Source organism: Periplaneta americana, chromosome 7, assembly GCF_040183065.1.
Source record: "Periplaneta americana isolate PAMFEO1 chromosome 7, P.americana_PAMFEO1_priV1, whole genome shotgun sequence".
Taxonomy (NCBI): domain Eukaryota; kingdom Metazoa; phylum Arthropoda; class Insecta; order Blattodea; family Blattidae; genus Periplaneta; species Periplaneta americana.
The window spans coordinates 106,734,377-106,761,970 of record NC_091123.1 but is presented as its reverse complement, the minus strand read 5'-3'; the positions used below and the strand labels follow the sequence as shown (position 1 = coordinate 106,761,970).

Genomic DNA, 27,594 nt, shown 5'->3' with positions numbered 1-27,594 from the left:
CGCAAACATTAAAAAGTATATTAGACTAATATTTCCGTTTATAGTGGACCCTCGCTTCGGTTATAGTGAACCTTGTATCCTGACAAATTCTTATTTGAAGTCAGACCTTCTTGTATAAAATTGAAAGGTGTTGAGAACAACATTCCAAGTTTCTTACTCCTTTAGTCAAAAGACAACAAAGATAGGATTAGCAATTCCTAGACAATGAGCTGTACTGTAAATCCAGGCACGACGTGATCACCTTGCCTCACTCCACTATCGAAAGGTTTGACATTCTGTTCACAGGTACTCTACTCTGCTGTTATTTCTAATCCTCCACTGTCAAAGGGTTGCCTTTTGTCCATTATGATGGATGGCATCAAAACAACAGAAAATGAAATTGCCTTCTTTTATTAAAATGGGATGGACATTATGTCCTGAGTATAAATGAAGGTAAGATTTCGATGGCTTTCAAAATCCATCAACCCTCTCCCAGTTGCCATAAAGTGACCGGGGAAATTCCAAGTCTGAGTATACAGTCACACTATAACAGGATTTGTCATTTCTATGTCGAAGCGTAAAGTGTTTTTTTTTTTTTTTTTTTTGGAAGATAAGGCAAATATTATAAGTGACACTGGTCTTTCGCAAGCGGACTTGGGCCAACAGCAAAGTTTAAGTAAATCAACTGTGAGTAGCAGTATACAGTGTCATCCATTCCACAAAAATTAAATATTTTATTTTCTTGTTCACAATTTTATTTGTTTCTGCATTTAAGATTAGGGGAGAGACACTTCGGGTATAGTGAACGAAATATGCAAGTTCGCAGAGGTTGACTATATCCGGAGTTGACTGCATATCTTTATTGAAATTCTACAAAACTTTGGATATCCCTGTACCATTCCTAGCAGTGGAGTGCAGTAGCACATGTGTTCAACAATGCAATGTATTAAATTTCTATGTTCAGCCTTATTGGTTTTGATGAGGTGTAAGTTTGTTTGGCAGACCATTTGAATTTGTTCATTATCGTCAGAAGCTTTCAAAATGAAATATACCATTTTTCTTATTTTCTATGAACAAGCGAATAAATACTCGGTTACTGTTATACTCCTATTCAGTTAATTGATAGTGGTAAGTTTATTACAGCACAGTGTTTAATAATGGCTGGTGTTTCTTAGAAAGGAAAAAAACGAAAACTGGAAGAGGAAGGCAGTGTTTATTATGTCGTGACATAGTTCAAGGTTATAAACAATTTAATCTTAATAGGCATTCAAATTTTGACAGTATCTTAAAAGATTCTAAATTGAGAGCAGAAAAATTAAAAACATTAAAAATGTCAGTAGTGCCTGACCTATCTTTAAGAAGGGGGACAAGACTAACTGTAGTAACTTTCGAGGAATATCACTTTTATTGACATCGTACAAAATTTTGTCCAATATTCTTTTGAGAAGATTAACTCCACATGTAGATGAAATTATTGGGGATCATCAGTGTGGTTTTAGGTGTAATAGATCAACTATTGATCAGATATTTTGTATTAGACAGATAATGGAGAAAAAATGGAAGTATAAGGGTACAGAGCATCAGTTATTCATAGATTTCAAAAAGGCATATGACTCGATTAAGAGAGACGTTTTATATGGTATTCTTATTGAATTTGGTATTCCCAAGAAACTAGTTCGATTAATTAAAATGTGTCTCAGTGAAACGTACAGCAGAGTCTGTATAGGTCAGTTTCTGTCAGATGCGTTTCCAATTCACTGTGGGCTAAAGCAAGGAGATGCACTATCACCTTTACTTTTTAACTTTGCTCTAGAGTATGCCATTAGGAAAGTTCAGGATAACACAGAGGATTTGGAATTGAATGGGTTACATCAGCTGCTTGTCTATGTGGATGACGTGAATATGTTAGGAGAAAATCCACAAACGATTAGGGGAAATACGGGAATTTTACTTGAAGCAAGTAAAAAGATAGGTTTAAAAGTAAATCCCGAAAAGACAAAGTATATGATTATGTCTCGTGACGAGAATATTGTACGAAATGGAAATATAAAAATTGGAAATTTATCCTTTGAAGAGGTGAAAAATTCAAATACCTTGGAGCAACAGTAACAAATATAAATGATACTCGGGAGGAAATTAAACACAGAATAAATAAGGGAAATGCCTGTTATTATTCGGTTGAGAAGCTTTTATCATCCAGTCTGTTGTCAAAAAATCTGAAAGTTAGAATTTATAAAACAGTTATATTACTGGTTGTTCTTTATGGTTGTGAAACTTAGACTCTCACTTTGAGAGAGGAACATAGGTTAAGGGTGTCCGAGAATAAGGTGCTTAGAAAAATATTCAGGGCTAAGAGGGATGAAGTTACAGGAGAATGGAGAAAGTTACACAACACAGAGCTGCACGCATTGTATTTTTCACCTGACATAATTAGGAACATTAAATCCAGAAATTTGAGATGGACAGGGCATGTAGCACGTATGGGCGAATCCAGAAATGCATATAGTGTTAGTTGGGAGGCCAGAGGGAAAAAGACCTATGGGGAGGCCGAGACGTAAATGGGAAGATATTAAAATGGATTTGAGGGAAGGCGGGCTTATGTGAGGGCGGCAATGAACCTCCGGGTTCCTTAAAAGCCAGTAAGTAATTAAGTGTCTGAACAAAGAATGTTTGCTATCGTAAGTGAAAATCAACTGACAATAAAAGCATTATGTTAGGTAGCAGAAATTTTAGCATGCAAAATGAAACAATTTACTGATGCAGAGCTTTTTAAGGAGTGTTTTCTAGTCGTATGTGACACATTATTTTCTAAATTTCCAAATGCAAGCAGTTTGCTGTTAACATGAGATGATAAAAATTACTCAGATGAATAAATTATTTATAATAGACACTTTATTTCTTGTTCACTATAACAAAACCATTATTTTTTGTTATAATCTATATAGATCGGAGTTTCTCAACCTTTCTCATTTCCTCACTTATTTTAGTGCGGGCCTTAAGTCTAAGATGTACGCTAGATTGTGTAGAATGTACTGTAGTGTTTCTCAACCTTTTTGATTTTGAGGCTCCTTTTTTCCTCACATTACTTTAGTGCAGCCCCTTGGCCTGAAGTGTAGAGTAAAATGTAGAACATTCAAAATAGTAATATGAAATTTGGTATCAATTTAAAAAGAAAACAACTTAATTAGCTTGTTGTAACTTAAAGTAAAATAGTCAGATAATAAAACTGTCAAAGAACAACTTTTAAAATTGTTATATTGTTATTACCATTATTTCTTTTATTGCCCCCACTACCAGTTGGTCGGTCATCCTCAGGACTGCAGCCCACGCCCCTGGTTGAGAATCACTGATTTAGATTAAATCTGTTTTAATTACACTGAGGAAATGTTTACATTGACGTCGGCCTGGCTGGCATAGTTGGTGTAGCGCTGGCCTTCTATGCCCAAGATTATGGGTTTGATCCCAAGGCAGGTGGATGGCATTTAAGTGTGCTTAAATGCGACAGGCTCATGTCAGTGGATTTACTGGCATGTAAAAAAACTCCTGCGGAACAAAATTCCGGCACACTGGCGACGCTGATATAAACTCGGCAGTTGTGTCGTTAAAACCTAACATTAACATTTATATTGAGTACTCTTAATTATATATTCCTTAACTTATTTTATACACAAGAAGTTTTATATACATTAGCCTATATACAGTAGTATGTTGCCCATAATGCTTTGGTAAATTCTTGTGAGTGAAAGAGTATCATTGGAGGTTGATTGAGATTGGAAAATTGACAAGGAAGACTGTTGTTCTGTTGGGGACATGTTTCCAGTGTGACAGTGTGAACTAATATTTGTGTATTTTGATTTTTCTGAATATTAGCCCACTGAAAATGGCAAATGAAGAGACTAAATAAGTGATGTGGATGGGAAGGAAGGAATTTATATAAAAGGGGGTTGATGCATGTTTTGTATTTGCAAGATTGTGTTTAGCACTTACATACAATAATGTAGTTTCTACTTCTGAAAAATGTCCTATTAGCTGGTAATATTGAAATTAGGAAAGAACAAGCCTCATCCTCTTTCTTCTCTTTATTTTTGTTTAGTATAAGAACTAAATTATCCTCAAAAGTCTTGTTTTGTGAGGCCTTTCCCTTCAGAAGATTTTTTTCTGGAACTTCTGCCATGTCTTCTGTCATCTTCATTATACTCACTCGCATTTCATTATGTGTTACTGTCTATTTCTGCAAAATTTTCCAATATAATGTCACACATATCACGCCACAACTTCGACCTGATGCCTCTATTTTTGTGTTATTCACAAAAAGGATCCCAGAAACATTGTCTTCTATCTACTTGACTGATAACAGCTCTGTATCCAAAATTATGACGCATTAAAACATGAATTGTATTGCTCACTACGCTATGCTATGCATAGTACGCATGACTCTGTAAGCCCACACTTGTCCAAGGTAATTCAACTGTTCTCTGTAGTCCATAGCAGGACGCCTGTATGGATCCTACGGATGTGCACAGTATGCAGAACTGTGTAAGCTCCCATATATGTAAGGCAATTTGCTACAGATCCGTAGTGCATAGCATATGGATGACTGTGTAACAGGCCTTATATGGGCTCGTGGGATCCGAGCCCACCCAATAATTTGTCATGTTATCATTATACTTACGAGATTTATTTAACTTACACCTCAATGTTTGAGCCCACCCCAGTGTTTTCCAAAAGTTGGTGCCACTGCCCATTGATACCTATTTTTAAGTTGCCTAATTCTATTATTTTGTTATGTATATATTTTTAAATTTTCGTGTAGCAGTGAAAGAGAAAGTTTTGAATGTCATGGGGTGGGTATGGTTCAAATATCCTGTAATAGTTTGGTTGTAGGAATGAAGAAATTCCTGGAAGATGTCTGGTTTTGTTGAGCACTTAAGCAGACAGTAGGAATTGGATGAATCGAGAGGATGCAGTTCTCCCTAAAGAAATCAGCATGACAAATACTGCTAGATTTAAATATGCATTCATTGCTTTGGTATCATTGGGAAGAATTTTTTTCGCTTATAAAATGGTTGTCTTAAAAAAAAAAAAAAAACAAAGTTTCACAATAGAAAATTATAGAAAACCGTTATGTATAGCAATGCCAATTATGAATAATGTATTAATTGTAAATTCATTGATAAATTAATTAATTTAATTGTAATAGGAGCACTTATAGCCTTAAAATAAACAATTATACTTTTGAAACAGTCAACCAGTTCAAATATATATTGGTATTTTGATAGACAATTCTAATGACAGAAAATATGAAATACTCAACACATTACATAATGCAAACAAAACTTTTTATGCTGTTAACAAATTATCATCTTCCCATTTTTTAACTAGAAATTTAAAAATCATTTTGTACAAAACACTAATGCAACTCGTACTATTAGCCTATATGGATCGGAAACATGGAGCTGAACTAAAAAGAAAAAACACAAATTAATGATGTTTGAAAACAAAGTGGTGAGGAAAATTTTTGGTCCAATTTTTGACCCACTTGAAAACAAGTGGAAAATTCGATATAATAATGATATTCACAAACTTTATAATCAACCATCAATTTTAGATGTAATATAAACCATAAGATTAAATTGGGCAGGACATGTTATACGTATAGCAGCAGTGCAAAACGAATATATATGAACACCTTTAACAGCACAAGGCCACTCAGACGACCTCGAAGTAAATGGAAAGATGTAATTCAGAAGGAATGCATGGAAATGGGAATTACCAACTGGAACTAGCAAAAGACAGAAAACAGTGGAAGCATTTTGTGAAATTGGCATGAAGTCGACATGCTCCATGATGTCCTTTGATTGATTGAGAAGCACTTATGCATCAGCAGTCTTAGAGCAAGAGGCTGATGAATTCATTAAAAATTAAGTACCGGTATTCATAATTTAAGATTTAACAAAAATAAAGTTTCTAACCATTTTATATATATATATATATATATATATATATATATATATTACTATTTTGTCACTGTATACCATAATGCTAATACTCACTAATTAATAATTGCATTTTTATAGTCACTGTAGTTTGTGTGGATAGAAATTACATTTTAGCTGCATAGAATAGTATTTTTAGCTACCTGAAATTGCATTTTTATGTGCCTAAATCTATGTTTTTAATGCCTATTTTGATAAATTCAGGACTTATTTTAGGTGTCTAAAAGTTAGTTTTTAAGTGCCTAAAAATCCGAGGCCTATAGGCTACTTGTTTTTTTTGAAAGATGGGACATGACAGGAATGTTGTGATCGGAAAAACAACTGTAAAACCCACCAGGGTGAGTGCCTGCTGTTTCCAACAGGTGGCAGCACGCACGAGGCACGAAGTAGTCGGGCATCTGATGGACGGCAGGTGGCAGGAGGGGGCACACGGAGAAGTGGTGGGCATCTTCTCGTCCAATTGGTTCAGAGGCGTGCGACCAGAAAGGCATGTTACGAGAGGAGCAGTGACGACTACTCGCGTGGATTAGAGATAGTCAAGCAGTGTGTTGTTGTGATAAAAAAAAACCACAGGCGAATCCTGAAGGTGTATTAACAACTGAATGTCGCATAGCGTGGTAGGCCTGTTGCTAAGGTAACAATGGTTGAGTTGCCAAACTTACAGTTCCCACATGGCAAGTACTTAATAGCTCTCTTGGCGACATTTATTATGCACACAATGTTAGCATTGGTAGGTTTCGTCTTTGATTCTCTGTCGATTTTTGTATTGTTCTCTTACCTTGGCGTCAATTGTCAATGAATGTTTTAACGTCAGCCATCTTAACGACAATTGCTAGCTTCCGTCAGCTGGCAGCTTGGTAGTTCATACTGGCAACATGGCACTGTAGTTCCAAGTTTGGCTGCTTAACTGTCATGTCTCATTTCTCATTTAAAAAAAAAAAAAACAAGTATAGTTATGACAACTCTTAACAGCATAACCATGTAGGCATAATTGCCGAAGAAGTCTGATGTTATTTTGTATATTCTATTTCTCTTAATCTTAATTTTTAATCTATACTGATATCAAGATATCTATCCAAATAAATTAAAGAATACCATATTCATTCCAATTTCTAATCAGGAGATATACACAACATAATTATAGACCCCATTTCACTTATGATCTAAATGCAATAAATGTTTAGGTATATTTTCTTTAAATATAGAGGCTAGTAAAGCTATTGTATAGGCCTACTGCAACATAGCTTTTCTTCTTACATAAAAATGAACAAATACAAGATGCAACAACATGCAAGAATACAGAAAATTTTTCATCATAGCCCAACTGTAGTTCCACATCACAAAAGTTCTCTAGCTCCGACTATGCCTGTGAACCCAATAATAACTGAAGAGAAATTACAATTGGAAGATACGTGAAACTGAAATAGAGAAAATACTCCATTAATGTCGGTCATATTACCAATATTTAATTTATAGGATCTATCTATGGGATTAAACATTCAAATGTGTATATCCCAATGAGTTTTTTTTTATCCATTTACTATAGGCTTCAAAGTAGAATCTGAAAAATGGTTTCAATTTTATTGGTGATGTGGATGCATAAAATATCACCTATCTTTTTAAGTACAGGATTTAAAAAGCAAACGAGTGTTAATAAAATTTACTCCTCTACTTTTCATTTCACTTTAAAACCTGTATGTTCGATTTTAAGAAATGGGATTTATGGGTCATTCTCTGAATAAGGTACAAAATTGAAAAAAGGAATGAGATTAATTATAAATGCACACACAAAAAAAATTAAACTGACTGGTCAGATGCCCTTTATTAATGTGACTTAACATCTCCAGACAAATGTCCGAATTTTTTAAACTTTTTTTTTTCCGAAATACTAGGTATTTTTTATGATTTAAGTTGTCCATAGAGTGGAATTGTCAACAGAGGGGATCTGTCTTCACTGCAGTTGCAGTCAGTGTCAACCTTTGGCAAAGTACAGCTGCATCTTCAAATTATTGTATCTGAGGTAGTGGATCAGAAGTTCACTAATTTATGTCAGGTTGTCAATGACAGGTTGGGAATTGCTGTTTGTGGAAATATATAAATAGTGCTGGTCTTGTGTTGTAGATTTACATACTTTATACACTCCAATCTCGTATTCTGATGTGCGATGGGCCACAGTTTCTCTTTCCCCAGACTACTCAATTATTTATACTTTTTTTTTTTTCTTTCCCGATACTTAGCTCATTATCATTTCTTTTGACACCCCAGAAGACATTTTATGTAGAAGTTACACAGTACGACAATTCGAACTGTAGACCATACTGTGTAAGGAAAAAGCCACTCTCTACAAAAAAAATAACATGCTAATACAATGTTCAGTACTTCATACTTTTTTTGCAGAAAAAAAAAAAGCGAAAGAAAGACAGATGAATAATCCACCAATCAGTTAATAGTGATGGATAATCAGGGTTCTACTATATTTGCATTCACAGCACTGTTATTCTAAGCACATTTCAACACAATGTTTTCAAAACATGAAATATTTCATTTCCTCTTTGATGATGTTGAGACCATCTTTAATTAGAAGGTGCATGTTTTCATTATTTTGCATAAGCATGTCTATCATACACTTTGGGAAATAAAATTCAAAATGGTCGAATGCAGCAAAATGTCTGTAAACTCATTTTTTTTTATACTCAAGGTATGTTATGGAGGTTCTGAAGTGAGCCATTCAGAAAATGCTTTTGTTTCTTCTCTTTATTTCTAGTCACATTTTCTTTCCTGAGCCTAGGCGGTTCAGGCTCCAAAAAACTAATTACATCACACATTGCCTTTTCCAACATAAGTTTTCCTTTTAAATCTGCATCATAAATTCCGTCATTTCCGAATATTCTCTGTGATGTCAATGTACACAAAAAAATTTAAGTGACTATATTTTCTAACTATTTTTCCACTCAAAAGTTTAACAATATTGTTCTTAAGTTTCTATGATTTCTTTTTATTAAAATTTTCCTGCATTTTCTTGCCTTTAACTTCTGCAAACAATTGTTTGTATACTGGCTGTTCACCATTTTTACCTCGAATACATAGCACTCAACGAACTTTCCTGTAGGATCGCTTGCTTTTCTTTAATCGACTCAATCACTCTTTATACTTTTCTAGTCTTGCATTAGTTCTATTTCTCTCCAATTCTTTTATCTTTCTTTAGCAGTTATCTGTTTCTTCTGGCTATTCTCTTCCCTATCTCAAGTCCTACTTCCTTCTAGTGTACTTTGAGTGTTGGTCCTTTTTACGGGAGGCTTACTGGGTGATATATTTTCGTCTATGGTACATACCTACTGTTCCATATGCTCCTGTTTTCTTTTCTTCTCACAATAACTTTTGACTTCTTTCCAAATTTTATTTATTGCCCTCTCTTCCAGATTGCTCATTCTGTCAATAGTCTTACTTTTTCCAGAAGCCTTTCTTCAGTTACAGTTCTCTCTCTCTTTTTTTATAGCCTTTTCATAAAAAACAGAGTTTATTTTACCTACTGCCTACATCGTCTCATTCTAAGTTACTATAGATAAAAATATTTATTACATAATTCTAAGCATAATCTTTTACTAATTTCAAAATTGTTTACCCTCCATGGATAGTGTTATTCTCTGAGGACCAGCTTAGTCCATGGAGGAGACAAAATTAGGCACTTAATTTTTTAATTGCTAGTTTTGAGGATACAATATTGATAGCTCTCATACATTTGAATTGCATCTTAATACACAAGCAGAATTAGATTGAAACAGTTAATGAGTAGTTCCTATCTTAATTACTGTGACTACGGAGTATACAGGAAGAACTCTTTGAAACTCAAAATGGTAATTGATTTTTAAAATCCACAACACAAGATGCACTGGTGAAAACAAGCTTTGACTGCTAGACAATATGGGTTCCTATTCCATCAATTCCAGAGACATACTGACAGCTCTGTACTCTATTTTTCGCAATTTTATAATTGCCCATGGAGGGAGATTCAGTTCCATAGGGACAAATCCAATATCTCAATTTTTTGGAAGGTAGAAAACTTTCTTGGATATGAATTTTTGATACTTTATATTATTACTTAGTTACTGGCTTTTAAGGAACCCGGAGGTTCATTGCCACCCTCATATAAGCCCGCCATTGATCCCTATCCTGAGCAAGATTAATCCAGTCTCTATCATCATATCCCACCTCCCTCAAATCCATTTTAATATTATATTCCCATCTACATCTCAGCCTCCCCAAAGATCTTTTTCTCCCCGGCCTCTCAACTAACACTCTATATGCATTTCTGGATTCACCCATACGTGCTACATGCCCTGTCCATCTCAAACGTCTGGATTTAATGTTCCTAATTATGTCAGATGAAGAATACAATGTGTGCAGTTCTGTGTTGTATAAATTTCTCCATTCTTCTGTAACTTCACTCCTCTTAGCCCCAAATATTTTCCAAGCACCTTATTCTCAAACACTCTTAACCTATGTTCCTCTCTCAAAGTGAGAGTCCAAGTTTCACAACTATAAAGAACAACTGGTAATATAACTGTTTTATAAATTCTAACTTTCAGATTTTCTGACAGAAGACTGGATGATTAAAGGTGTTCAAAAAATAATAACAGGCATTTCCCATATTTATTCTGTGTTTAATTTCCTCCCAAGTATCATTTATATTTCTTACTGTTGCTCCAAGGTATTTGAATTTTTCCACCTCTTCAAAGGATAAATTTCCAATTTTTGTATTTCCATTTCGTACAATATTTTCATCACGAGACATAATATACTTTGTCTTTTCGGGATTTACTTCCAAACCTATCTTTTTACTTGCTTCAAGTAAAATTCCCGTATTTTCCCTAATCATTTGTGGATTTTCTCCTAACATATTCACATCATCCGCATAGACAAGCAGCTGATGTAACCCATTTAATTCATTCTGTGTTATCCTGAACTTTCCTAATGGCATAGTCTAGAGCAAATTAAAAAAGTAAAGGTGATAGTGCATCTCCTTGCTTCAGCCTACAGTAAATTGGAAACACATCTGACAGAAACTTACCTATATGCACTCTGCTGTATGTTTCACTGGGACACATTTTAAATTAATCGTACTAGTTTCTTGGGAATACCAAATTCAATAAGAATATCATATAAAACTTCTCTCTTAACCGAGTCATTATATTATTATTCATTGGAAAGTAAGTTATAACGAAAATTTGACAAATAACAAAGCTCAGATTCTTACAAATCGGGTGTAGGGACAGTCCAGAGAAGGGACTTTAATGCTGTTTGGATAGTCTAAATATAGTATAAATGAATACATTTTCAGTAAAAGTTTCCATCATCCCTCACTTCTTACTGTCTAAACTAGTGATTAATTTGCTGTAATTCTTATTAGATGATGACTACAAATTTTTACCTTATTGTGAGAATGAACCATACAGTCCTGCGTTTAAAAAATTCAGTTATTTTACATATCCTTTTGTGCATTTAAACGTCTATAACAAAGAATCATAAAAGATTGATCTGTATGATCGAAAAAGTGGACGACTCTGTTCTATGTAACTAAGTATGAAGAAATCTACTGAGAATATACTGTAGACAATGTACCAACTGCTAAAATGATTATCTAAAAGGTTTAACTACAGATCAGAATTTCCAAATCTCATTCAAGTTTGCAATTTGCTGGCTTATACGAACACTGTATTTAGATACATATGGTAATTGGGGTTTTGTCATCTAAATGGAATTTCTCCCATGCATTTGATAATGGGTTATTACTTATTATAGGTCATATAAATGTAAATAAATACTTTTTATTTCCTGTTCTGATTATGTTTTAAATACAATGCAGAACTAAACAAAATATAAAATGAGCAAACTGGATTCCACAGCCATAAAAAAAATCAGTCTCAATCTAATAAGGGTATTAAATAAATCCTCAAAGAACTTAACATTAGAAACCAATCTGTATTTTCAATTCCGTACAGTAACAGCCTTAAAAGTAGTAAGGCTAATACGCCATATTAAAATAAATTACCAATGGAGGTGGAAGGAAAACAAGTGAAAGGCCAAAGACTGAACGAAGTACAATTTTCTCCTTGTGAATTGTATCGTCCATGCTTCAGATGTCCCACAAGCTGTCTTGAACATATGACGAATGAATGCATCAAACCACCAAGCATTTCGAAGATAAAGAGTTTAATGTTAAGTGTTGAGGCAATTGAAAAATACAAAATGCAAGTCCAATCAAACAACATATTTTACAATACAGACAATGTCCTAGTTTTAATGGACACCTGAATGCATGACTTTCAGTTGTTGACACATTCACATCTCATTTATCCAAGCTGGCTCTTCCTACTTGAAGATCTTCCCTTGATTGAACTTGCGACCTTGCTTATCAGTGCCAGTCCATGACAAGTACTGCTGAACCAACTTCTTGGTTTCTTCTTTAGTTGGGTCCAATTTTGTCCATTGGTAAGACTCATAATCTATCTGCCAATCTGGTGATAGCTGCAAAAATACGTTTCAACTTCATATCCAAAGTGTTTCAGTACATTACAAATACATATCAGCACAGAAATTTTACATTGGGAACAATTTTTTTTTTCTTCTGCTTCCTGGAATTAGATCATAGGCCAGCTTCCACTTCAACTCCTAAAGGCTGGGAATTTTGATTGTAGAGTTTCTCGATAACTATTATCGAGGGACTCTACTGGAGAGTAACAATGGATGCCACCTAGCACCATATTCATTAAACAAAAGTAAACAGAATTATAGTGATTGAGTATATGTGTGAGTATATGATTGAAAACGCACACAAAATTTGCAAACTCAGAAGTATCTTGTATGGTGCATCATATCTTTTCAATTATTACACTTATCTTCAGTAGCACAGTTAAAACTGAATATTATCTACAGATCATGCAAGAAAATTTTGTTTCAGCTCTTCAAGTCATGGAGGTAAACGTACTAGATGAGGCTACTTCCATGAAGATGGTGCATGACCTAACACAGCAAATGCAATCATTGATTTCCCGAATAAACATTTCCATGGTAAAGTAATATCTAATCAGTATCAGGAACAATTTCATCTCTTTGGATGAGCTTGGCCTCCCTATTCACCAGTCTTAAATCATTATTTTCATTTCTGGGGATTCCTGAAGAACCTAGTCTAACAGAGAAACAAACCTCACACAAACGACGAACTGCAAGCCAACATTCAAACTGTTGTACAGAGCTGAATGGGTCGCAAGATGACTTAAGTGTTTCAATAGTTAGGGCTATAAAGTAAAAAAATGACGAGATAAATGTGCCTGTTGTTTTTACAAAATATGATGAACATTTTCATAAAACGAATTCATGTATTCACAAATTTTGCTAAAAATACGAGTTTGCAACACTCATCCTTTTGACGAAATTTACCGCTTTGCAGTGTACTATTACATCACCAAAGTGACCACAGTGGTAACAGGTTGAAGTACCTATAGTTTGACAACTTGAAGTGAAACCCTGTAAAACACGCCAACTTCTGGAATCTCTTTCTTTCTTCACTCTCCCTCCCTCCTTGTCATTCAGTCACCAATCACCACGTAAATATCTGAGAGGGTGTGTGTGGGCATCGCGACCAATAGAAGAACCACTCTCCAGTATTACCACAATAACGGATTCTTCATTTTTGCCTCGACTGTCAGCTAGGAAGGTTCCATTATGCTAACATTGCAGGCAACTAGTCAACCTTTTAATGCTTTTGTTAGCAGGTTTGACAAACTGTGAGTGGACCGGCAAATACATAGTGCATAGTGCTCTCTCTCTTCCCCCCGTGCTTTCTCACTTGCTCCTCCCCAAGACAGCCAGTGCTCACGTAGTAACTCTGTCAGGTTTCAGTTCGATTTGTCAATCTATACTACAAATTATATTTAAGTGATATTTCGTGTAATTGTTGCACCAGTTGTACTTCTGTTTTGGCCATTCTTTGGGTGATATCCACTGGTTTTGAATAAAATTATCATTATTTTTTATTTTACAGGAATTAATATTTTTTTTGAAGAGTAACTACCAGTACGGTTAGTACGAACACCCTGTAATTCCATTTACAAACAAGCACAATAAATCGAATAAAAATCACCGAAACACATAATTGGTTAGTTACACTGTCACCAAGTAAGTTTAATTTAGTCAAGTGCCCATGATTAATAAATACTGCTTTGTTAGGAGATGAAAGGAAGTGTAGTAACCTTAGACTTGTCGTTATCCTTTTCCACCGAACAAAATTGAACATCCTTGCTAAAACATCGAATTTGAAAATTAACATAAGTATTTTTAAATTTCAATTAGTTGAATAATTTGGAGAAACATGGTAATAAAAATGACTCACACCATGGTCCCCCTTTATCTGGAAACATGTTGAACTAGAAAAGTATTCTCTCTGTACCAGGAATAAATTATCCTTGTCTACAGACACCATACCTATGCTATTATAATAAAATCGGTATTTTATTAATATCAAAAAGTGTAGGACAGGAACTGCAAAGATCTCACATTCATGAGTGTTACACTCTTCCCTCTATCTCCCTAATAGGCTGTCTGTCACCTTGACTTGGTGAGAAGGCTTAAACTTGTTTGTTCAGTAACAAAAAATTAATGAGGTGCCTATTTATGATGCAGTAAAACTAATACAGCCCCACTATTTTTCACTGTATTTGTATAAACTTCTGATTTAAAGGAAGAAATATAGATGAAAGAAATAACACTAGACAGTAATAATAGAAGTATCAGTACTTCCATTACTACTACATATGGACAGAAAATTACACTAATCACAAGATGATAGTGCATCATAAAATATGTCAAACACTTACTTCAAATGCTAAGTCCGGACCTCTCCACACCCAAATGCCTGATATTGAGCTGTCATTATCTGTGCCAAACAAGCACATTGACGCAAATGCATTCTTTCTCATTTTATCAAGTCTCTGGTACATGCCTGAAGTAATAAATAAAGAACAACTTTATTGTTAACATTAACTGAATTAACATTTTAATATACATCTTAAATTCTGTTGTTACATAAAAACTTACTATGAGTTTTTTTAGTTTTCTTAAGAATAAGATTCTAACCAGTGCTGTTATTGGTGCTATACTGAGTATGGGAAAGTGCAATTTTTTAATGACTCATATGGAAAAGCAATTTTGCCCCTATGGAGCCATACAGTATATGAGTACCTAAGGTTTGTACACGGATATCTGCAATATTTTTAGATAATCTCTTGCTGTTTCATTATCTTCTTTAATGTTCATAAACATAAATGTTCCACTTCTACAGTGGTGGAATTCAAAACCATATTATATATCACTTTACAGATCTCTTGGATATGGAATAACAAGTTTTCATGGAGAAATCATTGCAATAAGTGAAAGTCTCAAGAATCTTCTAAGCCACATCAATAAATTTTAAAATTCAGTTATATTGTCAAACTCCAAAGCAGCTATTCCATTAATAGTCACTAGACACACACCATCTCAAACAGCAGAAATAACTAAAATGCTCTCTCAATTAATATCACCCAATAAAAGAATTGTATTCCAATGGATACCATCCCATTGTGGAATCCTGGGAAATGAAAATGCAGATGCTTTAGCAAAGGACAGCACTGCTACTTACAGACCAGTTACTAAATCTACATATTACTCTGTGAAAAGATTTATTAAATCTACATACTTAGACTTCAACAAACAAAATTTGATAACACAATCTCAAGGGAAAAAATGGAACTCTCTGCATTCATAATCCACAGTTAATTCCCGATTTATCACGAAAATCGTCTGTAGCTGCATTCAGATTGGCAACAGGCCATGATTGTTTGGCCAAACATCTGCATAGAATTGGAATGTATCAGTCCCCTAACTGCCCATTGTGGGAATGGTGGAGATGACTTTCTTGCAAGAATTGTGACAGGAGATGAAACATGGCTCCACCATTTTGAATCGGAGACAAAGAGGCAGACAATGGAGTGGCATCATACAAATTCACCACAGAAAAAGAAATTCAAAACTGCACCTTCGGCAGGAAAATTTATGGCTACTGTGTTTTTGGATCCAGAAGGACTCTTGCTTTAGACATCATGGCACACGGAACCACCATTAATTCTGACACTACTTCGCAACTCTCAAGACACTTCAAGCTTGACCGAGTCATGTTCGATCACATCAGGAGAAACAGGATGTTCTGCTATTACAGGACAACGCACGACCACATGTCAGTCACGAGACAACGGACCAGATCAGAAAACTTGGACAACATTGAAACAACCGTTTTATATCCTTATCTGGCACCATGCGATTATTATCTCTTTGGTAAACTAAAGGAATCCCTCTGCGGAATGAGGTTTGAAGATGATGACTTCCTCTTGCACACTGTTAAAGAATGGCTCAAATGTGTTGGACCAGACTTTTATCATGAAGGTATACAGGCATAAGGCAGTTAAAAGGGATGGGGGATTATGTGGGAAAGTGACATTTTATTCCTAAAAATGTATCTATATTCTGTGAAAATAGCAAAGCTGTAAGATAAAAACGTAATTTTTAAATAAATTGTTTGCATTAGTTTTGGAGTGACCCTCATTTACCATATTTACTTGTATACAGTAATTCCCCCCCTCCCTCCTAGATTTTTCATACATAATTTTTAAAAATATATTTCTCGCGCAATTTCCCCCTTCGATATAACGTGAATTAACTAGGCCTACAATTTTTCCGTTATAACTTTGAACACTCTTGTGAAGATTTAAAGTACAGCACAATGGAATTCGTGGAAAACCCAAGATCAAATCCATCCTTTTCTACGAAGACCTAACAGTACTTGCGATCTCCGCCATCCACGCATCTGTTATTTTTGGTCAGTCAGTCAGAGTACGGTTAGGTATCACTGTACATAGGTTACAGTGTTATTCTGTCACAGCGTATCAAACTCAACTATGGGGAGAAAGTTGGCAGGGGTGAGTCCGAAGTAAGTCACAAGATCCCAGCAATGTAACAAAGACACAGCATACAGGACGAAAAAAAAAAATCGCAAAACTTTAATAATTCGCTTAATTACCAAAATTGTCACAGATTACAGTTATTTAGTACTAAAATTATTTAAGCTTATTACATTAGATTTTCAACAGTAAACTATTTGTTTGAGGTTATTTATGACCAGTTTACCCCTGACAATTTTACAGTCATCGAAAATATCTTCCCCCTCGAATTTTCACTCCCAAATGTTGAAAAAAAAGGGGGGGGGAGGGGAAATTATGTGAGTAAATACAGTATACGGTATAAAGAAAAATGGTCAATACAACATAATCTTTCAATCATTCTGTCTTTTATGCTCGAACACGGAAACTTGAAACAGAAATTATGAACAATTAATAGGATTATCAACAAATGAAAAAGGCTGGTCTAAAAAATTTTATTATCTAGAAGACATCATGAAATGAGCAACATGTGCAGAGGCAATATCATGTAGCAAACAATTTAAGTTCTAAAGACGAAATATATAACAAAAAATTTGAGATAATATTACATTCATGAAATATGTATAAAAGGAGGAGGGGCAGTAAAGTTACACCAACTACAGAGGAAGTAACAGAATTGTTTCATGGGATCAATCATTACTGCTTAAAGCAACACTAATGAGGAAAATCATAAATACCTGAGATAAGGTTACAGCTCATGAATACTTTTTGTAGTTCGTCATTGTATTTATATTCTCCAAGCCAGATGGAATAGTTCTCAGAATCAAACTTCTCCCAGAAATATGGAATAGACTTACTTTCATCTTCATTGGAGTAACAACGTTTGAAGTCATCCATATTGAAATTGCTGTCAAAACACAAAGTAAAACTCGCAGGTATGACAGACATTTCACACAAAATAGAAATTAACGGTATTTTTAATCACATAATTAACAATCATGTCAGCATTTTTGGAAAATGTCACAATAAAAAAAGTTGTACTCAATTATTATTATTATTTACTATTCTTTGTAACAAATAAGTTTCTTTATCTTTAATATGAAATTCTGTCTTCTCTTACCCTTTAGGAAGAGCATCAAATGGATCTTTGCTTTTAGGTTCAGCTGCAAGAGCCAATTCAGTTTCATCCATCTCTTCTGCTGGTTCAGCAGCAGGCTTCTCTTCCTTCTTCTTTTCAGCCTTCTCTGCCTTTTTCTTTTCCTTCTTTGCACTGCCACCATCTTTTCCACCACCTCCCGCAGACTTGGAAGCAGCTAGAAAATTTATAAAAAGAACTAAGCAAGGCAATCAAATAACGAATAAAATATGTCATATTTCAAACTTAAAATAACCAGTACTACCTTACATGCATTAACAGGGAAAAACAGCAATGAAGTGTCAGCAGGAAATGCTTAGAAATTAATTAGACCTTTCTTGAAGGAGACACAATCTTTTACAACCAACCCAGTAGTGCTGATCAGAGATGTTCTGTCATGCATCCCAGAAGATGTTTCAGAAGGTTGCCCAAATGTCCTTTGTTCTACTATAATGATTGAATACTGAAGGGCAAAGTTAGCCATTCTGATGTCAAGAGTTATTACAAATGGTGCAGTGTGTTTCCAAGTATCCTCTAAATCAGCAGTTCTCAACCTATGGTATGTGTACCATTGATGATACACGAGCCACTGCTGGGTGGTACTTAAAGTTTGAAATAAAAATATAAATTATAATAAAATATAAAAATATGGAGCCGTTTTCTGTATATTTTATGGAACACTCCACTGAATAAATTCAAAGAGTAACTGTTTCTTAATTAAACAGACCCTGGAAGCAACACATGTTTTCCCATAATACATTTTGTTAGTGATACAGCAAATTTCATTAAGTTAAAAATAGTGTATCTAATGGCTACCCACTTCATTTGCATGATTCAGGTTAATTAAAAATAGTGGTACACCGTAAAAAACGTTGAGAATCACTGGTGAAGGATGGATAGAACAGAGAAAAATTCTCTCTGGCACTGAGACTCAAACCCGGGTTTTCAGCTCTATGTGCTGACGTCTTATCCACTAAGCCACACCGGATTCCAGTTCCGATGCCGGATCGAATCCCCTCAGCTTAAGTTCTACCTCTCAGTTTTCCTGCACGGAAATATATGTACTTCGGTACATCATAATAATTGAGAACCACTGCTCTAAATGTTTGAAAGATTTATTACCTGTTCTGATATAATATATTTTTTAGAGCATTTAAAAATCCAGTTTTCATTGCAAGGTATAAAACTTGTTTATTTTTCTGCAGACACGTGGTTTGTGTAATAATTCTGTAACAGATTTATATATCGGTTGAAAATTGGTCTTGCTCAGAACAGGTAATTTCCTGATTAGATTTATCGTATTTTTATCACTTTTTATTTAGGCTTATGCAACCTTCAATCTGTATCAGTGAATATGGTTAGATAATGTCTCAAACAGTTCTTCATTATTTATGCCACCAATAAATAATCACCATTCACTATGTCAAAAACCATGTACTGAAAGAATACTTGTACATGAACCAAGCTACACTACATAATAAAATATTGGTATTATAATTGACTACAAAAAATTTAATCCTCAAGAGACAAAGCAAATGCATCACAGACTTGAACTGTGCACGACCAATGATATAACTGAAGCACATACTTCTCTTCTGTAGTATATCAACAAGCTGGGTTGTTAGCACAGAGAAGTAAACAAAACCCTGTTACATGATATGCAAATTAAATCCAGAATTTTCTCTTCTCCATTTCCCAAGAACTTTCACAGTCATTCTTTTAGCAGCCAAAGTATATCATACTCAATTACGTGTCTCTCAATGTACATTTATTTATGCCTACCTTGAAATTCAGCATATTTCTTTGGATCGAATTCAGCCATTTTTTCACACAATTTGAATTCTCCTATAACAGCTTTGACCTGTGGCTGATTCACAATTGTAGTAAACCATCGATTTACATTCTGGTATGGTTTCCTATTGAAAACAAGAATATCCATTAATAGGAACAAATGAAGACAATTTTAGTACAATTACCATAGGACTTATATAATTATATGAAACCAACTTCTGTCTTCATTGCTACTGTATAACAGCATCATATTAGAATAATAACAGTAATAGATTTTTCCAATATTGCATGGTCTTGCAAAAAGCACCTACTAAAATTAAGTTTAATAGCAATCTGGCCTATAGACTTTGTGGGGGGAGGGGGGGAACAAGAACAACAAATATAATACAATAACTATGCACTGGTTCATGAACATTATCTCTATTGCATATTTCATTTCAGAAATTACATTTGTGTAATGTGGACCTCACAATTTTGTATAGGCTACGATGCTACAATTACATTTATTACATACATACTTTCTTGCAAAACATTTACACCTAAATTTCATACCTACTACTTTATTCCCTCTTATTCTCAAACGTCACATTTATGCCTACCCTTCTGCCCTCGACACATAGTTTTCATACCTAGTCACTGCTTTATATCAATCATGAACTCACTATTTGTCTCTATCTTACTGTAATATACAGTATTTATAATGATCATCATCAATCCCTTTTCCCTATTCATTACATCTATTTCTCTCCTAAGTAATATTTTCCAGATGAACATTACTTAGTTTTCCGGAATAATAAATACACTGCAGTTGTAACATTTTGTGTGTCTGCCAGTGAGGTACATGTAACCTGTCAGGGATACAGAGATACTAGAGTGACTTATCTGAATAAGCCAAACTGCCGCAATTACAGAACAATAGAACCTCTACTTAACGTTTTTATGTGGACACGGAATAATTAACCTTAAATGGAGGTTGGTACTAAACAGGGATTTGTTACTTTTGTTTAAAAATGTTTGAACACTTTTGTAAAAAATGCTATTTGCAAAAAAGCTACAATAAGTAAATTATGGGCAAATCTGGACAAAATATGGAAAACATAAGAGGAAGGTGGGTATCAAGTCTTCTCATCATCTCAAATATCTTAGCATTTGGATTTTTTTTTTCCATATTGCGAATTAAATTATTTTTTTCCGTGAGAGAAAGAGTTTCCCTTTTCACATGACATGTAGAGTAAGGGTGAAAAATTCCAGCTCTTCACTGTAGTAGTGCTGACACCACATAGCTCAACAAGCACAACAAAGAGAAGAAGTGACTATCATGGATGACTGTGACATCCATCACTGAATGTGATTGGTTCTCGCAAAGGGCAGGAATTAGCAGATGAATAGGAATGCAGCTTCATGTAGATGTGGCGAGGGAGAGGGAATCATGTGGTGGCGAGACAGCAGCATTGCCAACTCATTGATTCTTAAAAAAAAAAATTGTAATTTACTCATTTAATCAAATTGCATTTATTTTTGCATTAGTCGAGATCAAAAAAAAAAATGATTTGAAATAATTTTTAACATAAAATGCGAGTTTGATAGCAAAGAGAATAACGTTAATTCGAATATAAAACTACATTAATCATATGTAGTAATAATTTATGTCAGCAAACAGCTGGATACATTAAGAAGATTGATATGTAGTAATAATTACTGGAACTGTGAAATTTCAATGTTAAATGCAGAAAAACATTAAATGGAGATCGCCTAAAATCGGAGTTCTACTGTAGGAACAGCACAAAAACCCACGAAGGGAAGTGAAGAAGCCAGAGTTTCATACCAGATTTTACAGCACAAAAAAAGAATCCTATCTCTTAATGACACGGATCAATATGTCCATTTTCCTGCTTAATCTCCTGTTTCTGCAGGTCATGTAACACTGCAGTAATGCTCCACACTCGAATAAGGCAACAGAAATAATGTTCCTAGTACATGTGAGAGGATTCTGAATGTTTCTTCAAAATTGTTACAACAGAGAGGGAACAGAACTTGAGTTCACAGGCTTAGCATCAGATATTAAATATATTGTGACGGCCACGTGAGGTTCGATCTCACGACTGACAGAGGAAGGGCTAAGTCGGCCGTGACGGGCAGGTTTGCGCGCGCATCTGCTTCCTGGGGCATGTGCTACGCGCGGTGAAGGAGGGGAGCAGCAACGTGCCAGATTATTCGAGAGTGGAATCTTTCGCGAACTCTCCAGAAACTAGGTTTAGTTATAAATACAAGACGCAAGTGAGAGTCAGTCAGCCCGTCAGTAAGCCAGTGTTGTTACAGGCAGATTAGGACAGTAAGAGAGTTAGTCTTGTGTAGCAGTGAAGCCAGCTTCGAGACCAGAGCGCAACTTGAGTTGTGTCCGTAACTGTGGAGCCTGAAGCCCGGAGTTCGAGTGCAGTGGACCACAGTTGGGGGACCTGAGTTCGAAGTGCAGCGGATCGTCTCTGAAGGTCTGGGGTTCGAGATTCTGTGAACACGAGTGACTGAGCTAGAAGAACTAGCCAAGACAAACGAACTGAGAACTGACAGTTCTGTGTTGTAAATAGTGCTTTGTGAATATTAGTTAATTCATTGTTGTTCGTAATAGTCCAAGTAAATTGTCATTGTCGTTTGTGGAGTGCAATAACGAACGTGTTACTGTGTGGAGAGCAAATCCCATTGTTGACGGGAGTGAAATTAAATTGTAGAGTGAAGAGTTATTGTTGAGATAATAAAATTACATTGTTGTTTAGTTTAAAAAGTTACACTGGTGTCAGAAGTGGGATATTATCGGCATAATGGAGAACCTACAGCAGATCCTGAAAGCCATCAAGGAAATGAACAAACACATCAGTGAGGTGAAAAGCGACATAAGTGGAGTGAAAAACGATATCAGCGAGGTGAAGAACGATATAAGTGAAGTGAAAACTGAGATGAAAAGTGACATAAGTGAAGTGAAAGGCGACATAAGCGGAGTGAAAGATGACGTCACTACGCAAATTGAAAGCGTTTCTGCCCACGTAGATGGAATTGTCGCCATCGTGAAAGACGAACTTAAGGCCGATTTGGATAAACTAAACCAGAATTTTACAACTATAAACGAGACAGTAGCCGAGTTGAGACAGGATGTAGACCATTCTGACGGCAAAATTCGCGCTCTCGAACGTCGTCAAGACGAAACGAGTGTGCTGATGGACCAACATGCTGTAGAAAACAAGCACATCCTCGCGTTGGTGGATCACCAGGCTAGGAGGTTTGACGTGCCATGCAAGAAGCGGCCATAGAGTTGAGGACTCCATATAGTGGCCCTGCGGAACCATCGCCTTCAGCCAGACATTACAACGTCAAGACGCCGAAGTTCGACGGTACGACGTCTTGGGCGATATTCCGTCGCCAGTTCGAGGCCATCGCAGAGCACAATGGGTGGACACCGGCAGAGAAAACCACTCAGCTGCTGGCCGCGCTTCAGGGACAGGCGTCAGAGATTCTTCACAGCGTTCCAGAAGATGGGACAGCCGCTGAGATAATGGCGGCAATGGAGGGATGTTATGGTGACCAACTTGCGGCAGCATTCAGGACCCAACTGAAAACGAGGGTCCAACAGTCAGGCGAGTCCCTGCAAGAATTTGCAATGGCAGTAGAACAACTGGCCCATAAGACCCTCAGGGGCCTACCTACTGACTTCATCGCTGGAGAGGCAGCTTACACCTTCGGCAGCGGACTTCGAGACCCTGAAATTAGACAACAGCTACTCTTGGCAGAGCATCGCACCATCAATGCAGCTCTGGCGGCGGCCAAGTCGGCGGCGGGAGTCTCAACACCGCACTGGATCAGGAGCGTCATGGCGACGGATGCTGGGGGGCGCCAACCGAAGCCACCCGAGCGGCAGAGACGAGGAGCGCCCACCTGCTGGTCCTGTGGCAGACTGGGACACTTGAGAAGGGACTGCGACCGATCCGGCCACAGGCAGGAGAGGTGGCCGACATCGAGGAGCGCCAACAGTCAACGGAGTGGTGGAGACGACGGGCACCCACCTGCTTGTCCTGCGGCAGACCGGGACACCTAAGGAGGGACTGCGACCGATCTGGCCACCGGCAGGAGAGAGAGGTGGCTGACACCGAAAGGAGCCAACAGTCGCCTGACCAACGGGGACGGGTGCCCACCTGCTGGTCCTGGGCACTTGCGAAGGAGTTGCGACCGACCTGGCTACAGTCAGGAGAGAGAGGGGGGGCCGATGTTAGGAGGAGCACGTCGGCGCCGTCATCACCGTCCCCTCGGCTCATCCTGAAACCGGTCGACAGAAGATGCGACGATGGGCTGATTGCTGAAGGACGGGTAAGAGGCCGTCCATGCAGAGTACTGGTGGACACCGGGGCGATGCTCACTATCGCCAGACCAGACGTCGTGCGTGGCCTACCTGGGAGGACGCCGCTGCGCCAATACGAGCTATGGACTGCTTCAGGCGAGAGCTTGCCCATCCAGAGAGAGGTCTTCCTGGACCTGACCTTGGGGAAGAGGAAACTGGAGATGTGGGTGTTCGTCGCCAACATCACCGAGGACGTCGTCCTGGGACTCGACGCGACGGTGGACGTCCGGCGCCGTATATTCCGTCTTGGTCGGGATGAAGTGTTCCTGATGGACGCCGAAGACCAACCCATGGCCAGCGAGCTCTCCTTGGAGGGCCAAGTGGAAAAGCAAGATGGCGCCCACGCAGTACGAGTATCGCTGTCCAGCCAAGCCCAGGATGAGGTGGCACCACAATAAGGAGGGAGCAGCCGGAGGACCCCAAACGTTGGACCGACTAGCGGCCTACCAAGGGACTGTCCGGGGCAGCCAGTCCTAAGGAGGGAGCAATGTGACGGCCACGTGAGGTTCGATCTCACGACCGACGGAGGAAGGGCTAAGTCGGCTGTGACAGGCAGGTTTGCGCGCGCATCTGCTTCCTGGGGCATGTGCTACGCGCGGTGAAGGAGGGGAGCAGCAACGTGCCAGATTATTCGAGAGTGGAATCTTTTGCGAACTCTCCAGAAACTATGGTTTAGTTATAAATACAAGACGCAAGTGAGAGTCAGTCAGCCCGTCAGTAAGCCAGTGTTGTTACAGGCAGATTAGGACAGTAAGAGAGTTAGTCTTGTGTAGCAGTGAAGCCAGCTTCGAGACCAGAGCGCAACTTGAGTTGTGTCCATAACTGTGGAGCCTGAAGCCCGGAGTTCGAGTGCAGCGGACCACAGTTGGGGGACCTGAGTTCGAAGTGCAGCGGATCGTCTCTGAAGGTCTGGGGTTCGAGATTCTGTGAACACGAGTGACTGAGCTAGAAGAACTAGCCAAGACAAACGAACTGAGAACTGACAGTTCTGTGTTGTAAATAGTGCTTTGTGAATATTAGTTAAGATTAACAGTTCACTGTTGTTCGTAATAGTCCAAGTAAATTGTCATTGTCGTTTGTGGAGTGCAATAACAAACGCTGTGTTACTGTGTGGAGAGCAAATCCCATTGTTGACGGGAGTGAAATTAAATTGTAGAGAGTGAAGAGTTATTGTTGAAATAATAAAATTGCATTGTTGTTTAGTTTAAAAAGTTACAATATATTTGGACTTCTAAACTTCCCATACTTAAACTGAAACATTTAACTAAAATTTTATGAATTAAATAAAGCCCATGTTAAAAATAATGAAGTATTTAGAATCATTTTCAAGTGCAACAAGCCACACAAAGAAATATGGGTTGTGACAACCCTTATAATGGAAGCAATCACATGTGAAGCTGCATCCATGTTCATACACTAGCTGAAGTTCTGATACAAATATTTGCTTATATTAATCAGTGAAGTTGTATTAAAATGTTAGTTTTATAAAAATAAACACGTCACTGTATAATCATGAATACTAAAGATTGTGAACATAATTTCTGTAACATTAAGTCAACCTACTTGGAATGAGCAAAGTGACGAAAGTAACATTTAGTTCATGTTATCAGTGTAATCACTCATTTCTCCCTAATAACTCGTCCATGGAAATGTATTTCAACTTCCCTGATCATTCCTATGCACATTAACAATGTGAACATTATGTAAGACGATTATCATTATTATAATTTGAGTGCACAAGACAGGCTTAGTTACTTTTGTGATAACCATAAGCAGGTAGAGCATTTATGAACAGAGAAGACTCGTTAGAATTAACAGTCAAGTTAAACTTTACCAATGAGTCATACGAGTATGTCGAAAAGTTTTTACTGTGTAACTGTAAAGAGAAGTGGGGAAGAATCACTTTTCCCGCATGTCAGTCTCCTTAAGATCCACAGAGTGAATATAACAGGGTTCCTACACAAAATATATAATTGTTTCCAGGATATTCCCAGGACTTTTCAAGGATTTTCTACAATTTTTCTAGGATCATTATTACATATTTTCTTTTATTCAAATATAATATAAAACATATTGTATATAATTTTTTAAAATGCAGGCTCCCAACTCCCTTACACCTGTTCCTTTCCATACCAAAATAAATGTAACATATACACTAGCGAACAGTTGTTAATATTAATTATACTTTAATTAGCTTTTATTTCATTACAGGTATAATCAAGGTTATTTAAAATCATCATCATAACCATTTCATGTATTAGACCTAGAGATCAGTTACGGTCTATCCAGCACTTTTTAGGTATTCCGAAGTTCCTTTGGCCTCTTGGAGTATAGCGTAAGATCAATTTTGGCAAGGGGTTGGAGGGCATCCTGACATACAATAATGTAGGAAAATACGAAAGTACAGTACAAGAAATAAACACTACTATAAAAAATATTGTATTCACCTTGTATGCAAAATGTATGAGACAGATTAAATGCCCTCCGATTTCAAAAAGAATGTGATTATTCCAATACTCATGGAGGTAGGTGATGACAGGAGTATTATCAGCTTAAGTCATGCATGTAAAATATTAACAAAAGGAAACAGAAAATGAACAAACAAACAATAATACAACATAGTTTCAATACATGATTTGTTTGAATGCTGGAGAGTTCAGTTTCATTTCCTTAAAAAAGTGTCATCTGGAGTAAAGCTGTATTGCACTCACTTGAATTGAAAAGATTTTTGTCTGAAAGGTCTTGAACCAAATGAGTAAAGGGTTTAATGGTTTCATCCTCATCAGATAGCATGGATCTCGGATTAAGGCAACTGGGCATTCTAACTACTGGATATTTTAAGGATTTTTTACTTGGATCTTAACTGAAGTTTTCAGAAACTCTAAGCACTCCTGTTTAAAGGTCAAAACATCTTTTTCACTTACTTTTTTTTGTATTTTATTAGGTTATTTTACAACGCTGTATCAACATCTAGGTTAATTAGCGTCTGAATGAAATGAAGGTGATAATGCCGGTGAAATGAGTCCAGGGTCCAGCACCGAAAGTTACCCAGCATTTGCTCGTATTGGGTTGAGGGAAAACCCCAGAAAAAACCTCAACCAGGTAACTTGCCCCGACTGGGATTCGAACCCAGGCCACCTGGTTTCGCAGCCAGACGTGCTGACCGTTACTCCACAGGTGCGGACTTCACTTACTTTATTTCCCTTCAAGATGTCTGAGGTTGCAAACCCAATGCAAACTTCTTTTGTGTACAGAAGATTTTCCTTGGCATTGATATCAAGTTTAACAATTTCTAGTCTGGGTCAGCTTACTTCATACCCTAAGAGTGAAACCTAACCA

At 36.8% G+C, this 27,594-nt stretch overlaps 1 protein-coding gene and 1 long non-coding RNA gene across 3 annotated transcripts in view; one reads left to right on the top strand and one right to left on the bottom strand.

Annotated features, from left to right (window-relative positions):
• Positions 1 to 27,594, top strand: part of LOC138703344 (uncharacterized) — a 49,013-nt gene that overhangs the window by 17,673 nt on the left and 3,746 nt on the right. The gene's annotated exons all lie outside the window — the stretch shown is intronic.
• The window catches only part of eEF1gamma (elongation factor 1-gamma), a 54,310-nt gene continuing 38,650 nt past the window's right edge, over positions 11,935 to 27,594 (bottom strand). Inside the window, exons 6-10 of the mRNA XM_069831144.1 lie at positions 19,863 to 19,996; positions 18,066 to 18,258; positions 17,683 to 17,852; positions 14,849 to 14,973; positions 11,935 to 12,500 (exon numbers count right to left, since the gene is read on the bottom strand). Of these exons, the coding sequence (XP_069687245.1) occupies positions 12,345 to 12,500; positions 14,849 to 14,973; positions 17,683 to 17,852; positions 18,066 to 18,258; positions 19,863 to 19,996 (778 nt within the window). The 3' untranslated portion in view covers positions 11,935 to 12,344. The remainder of the gene's footprint in view (positions 12,501 to 14,848; positions 14,974 to 17,682; positions 17,853 to 18,065; positions 18,259 to 19,862; positions 19,997 to 27,594) is intronic.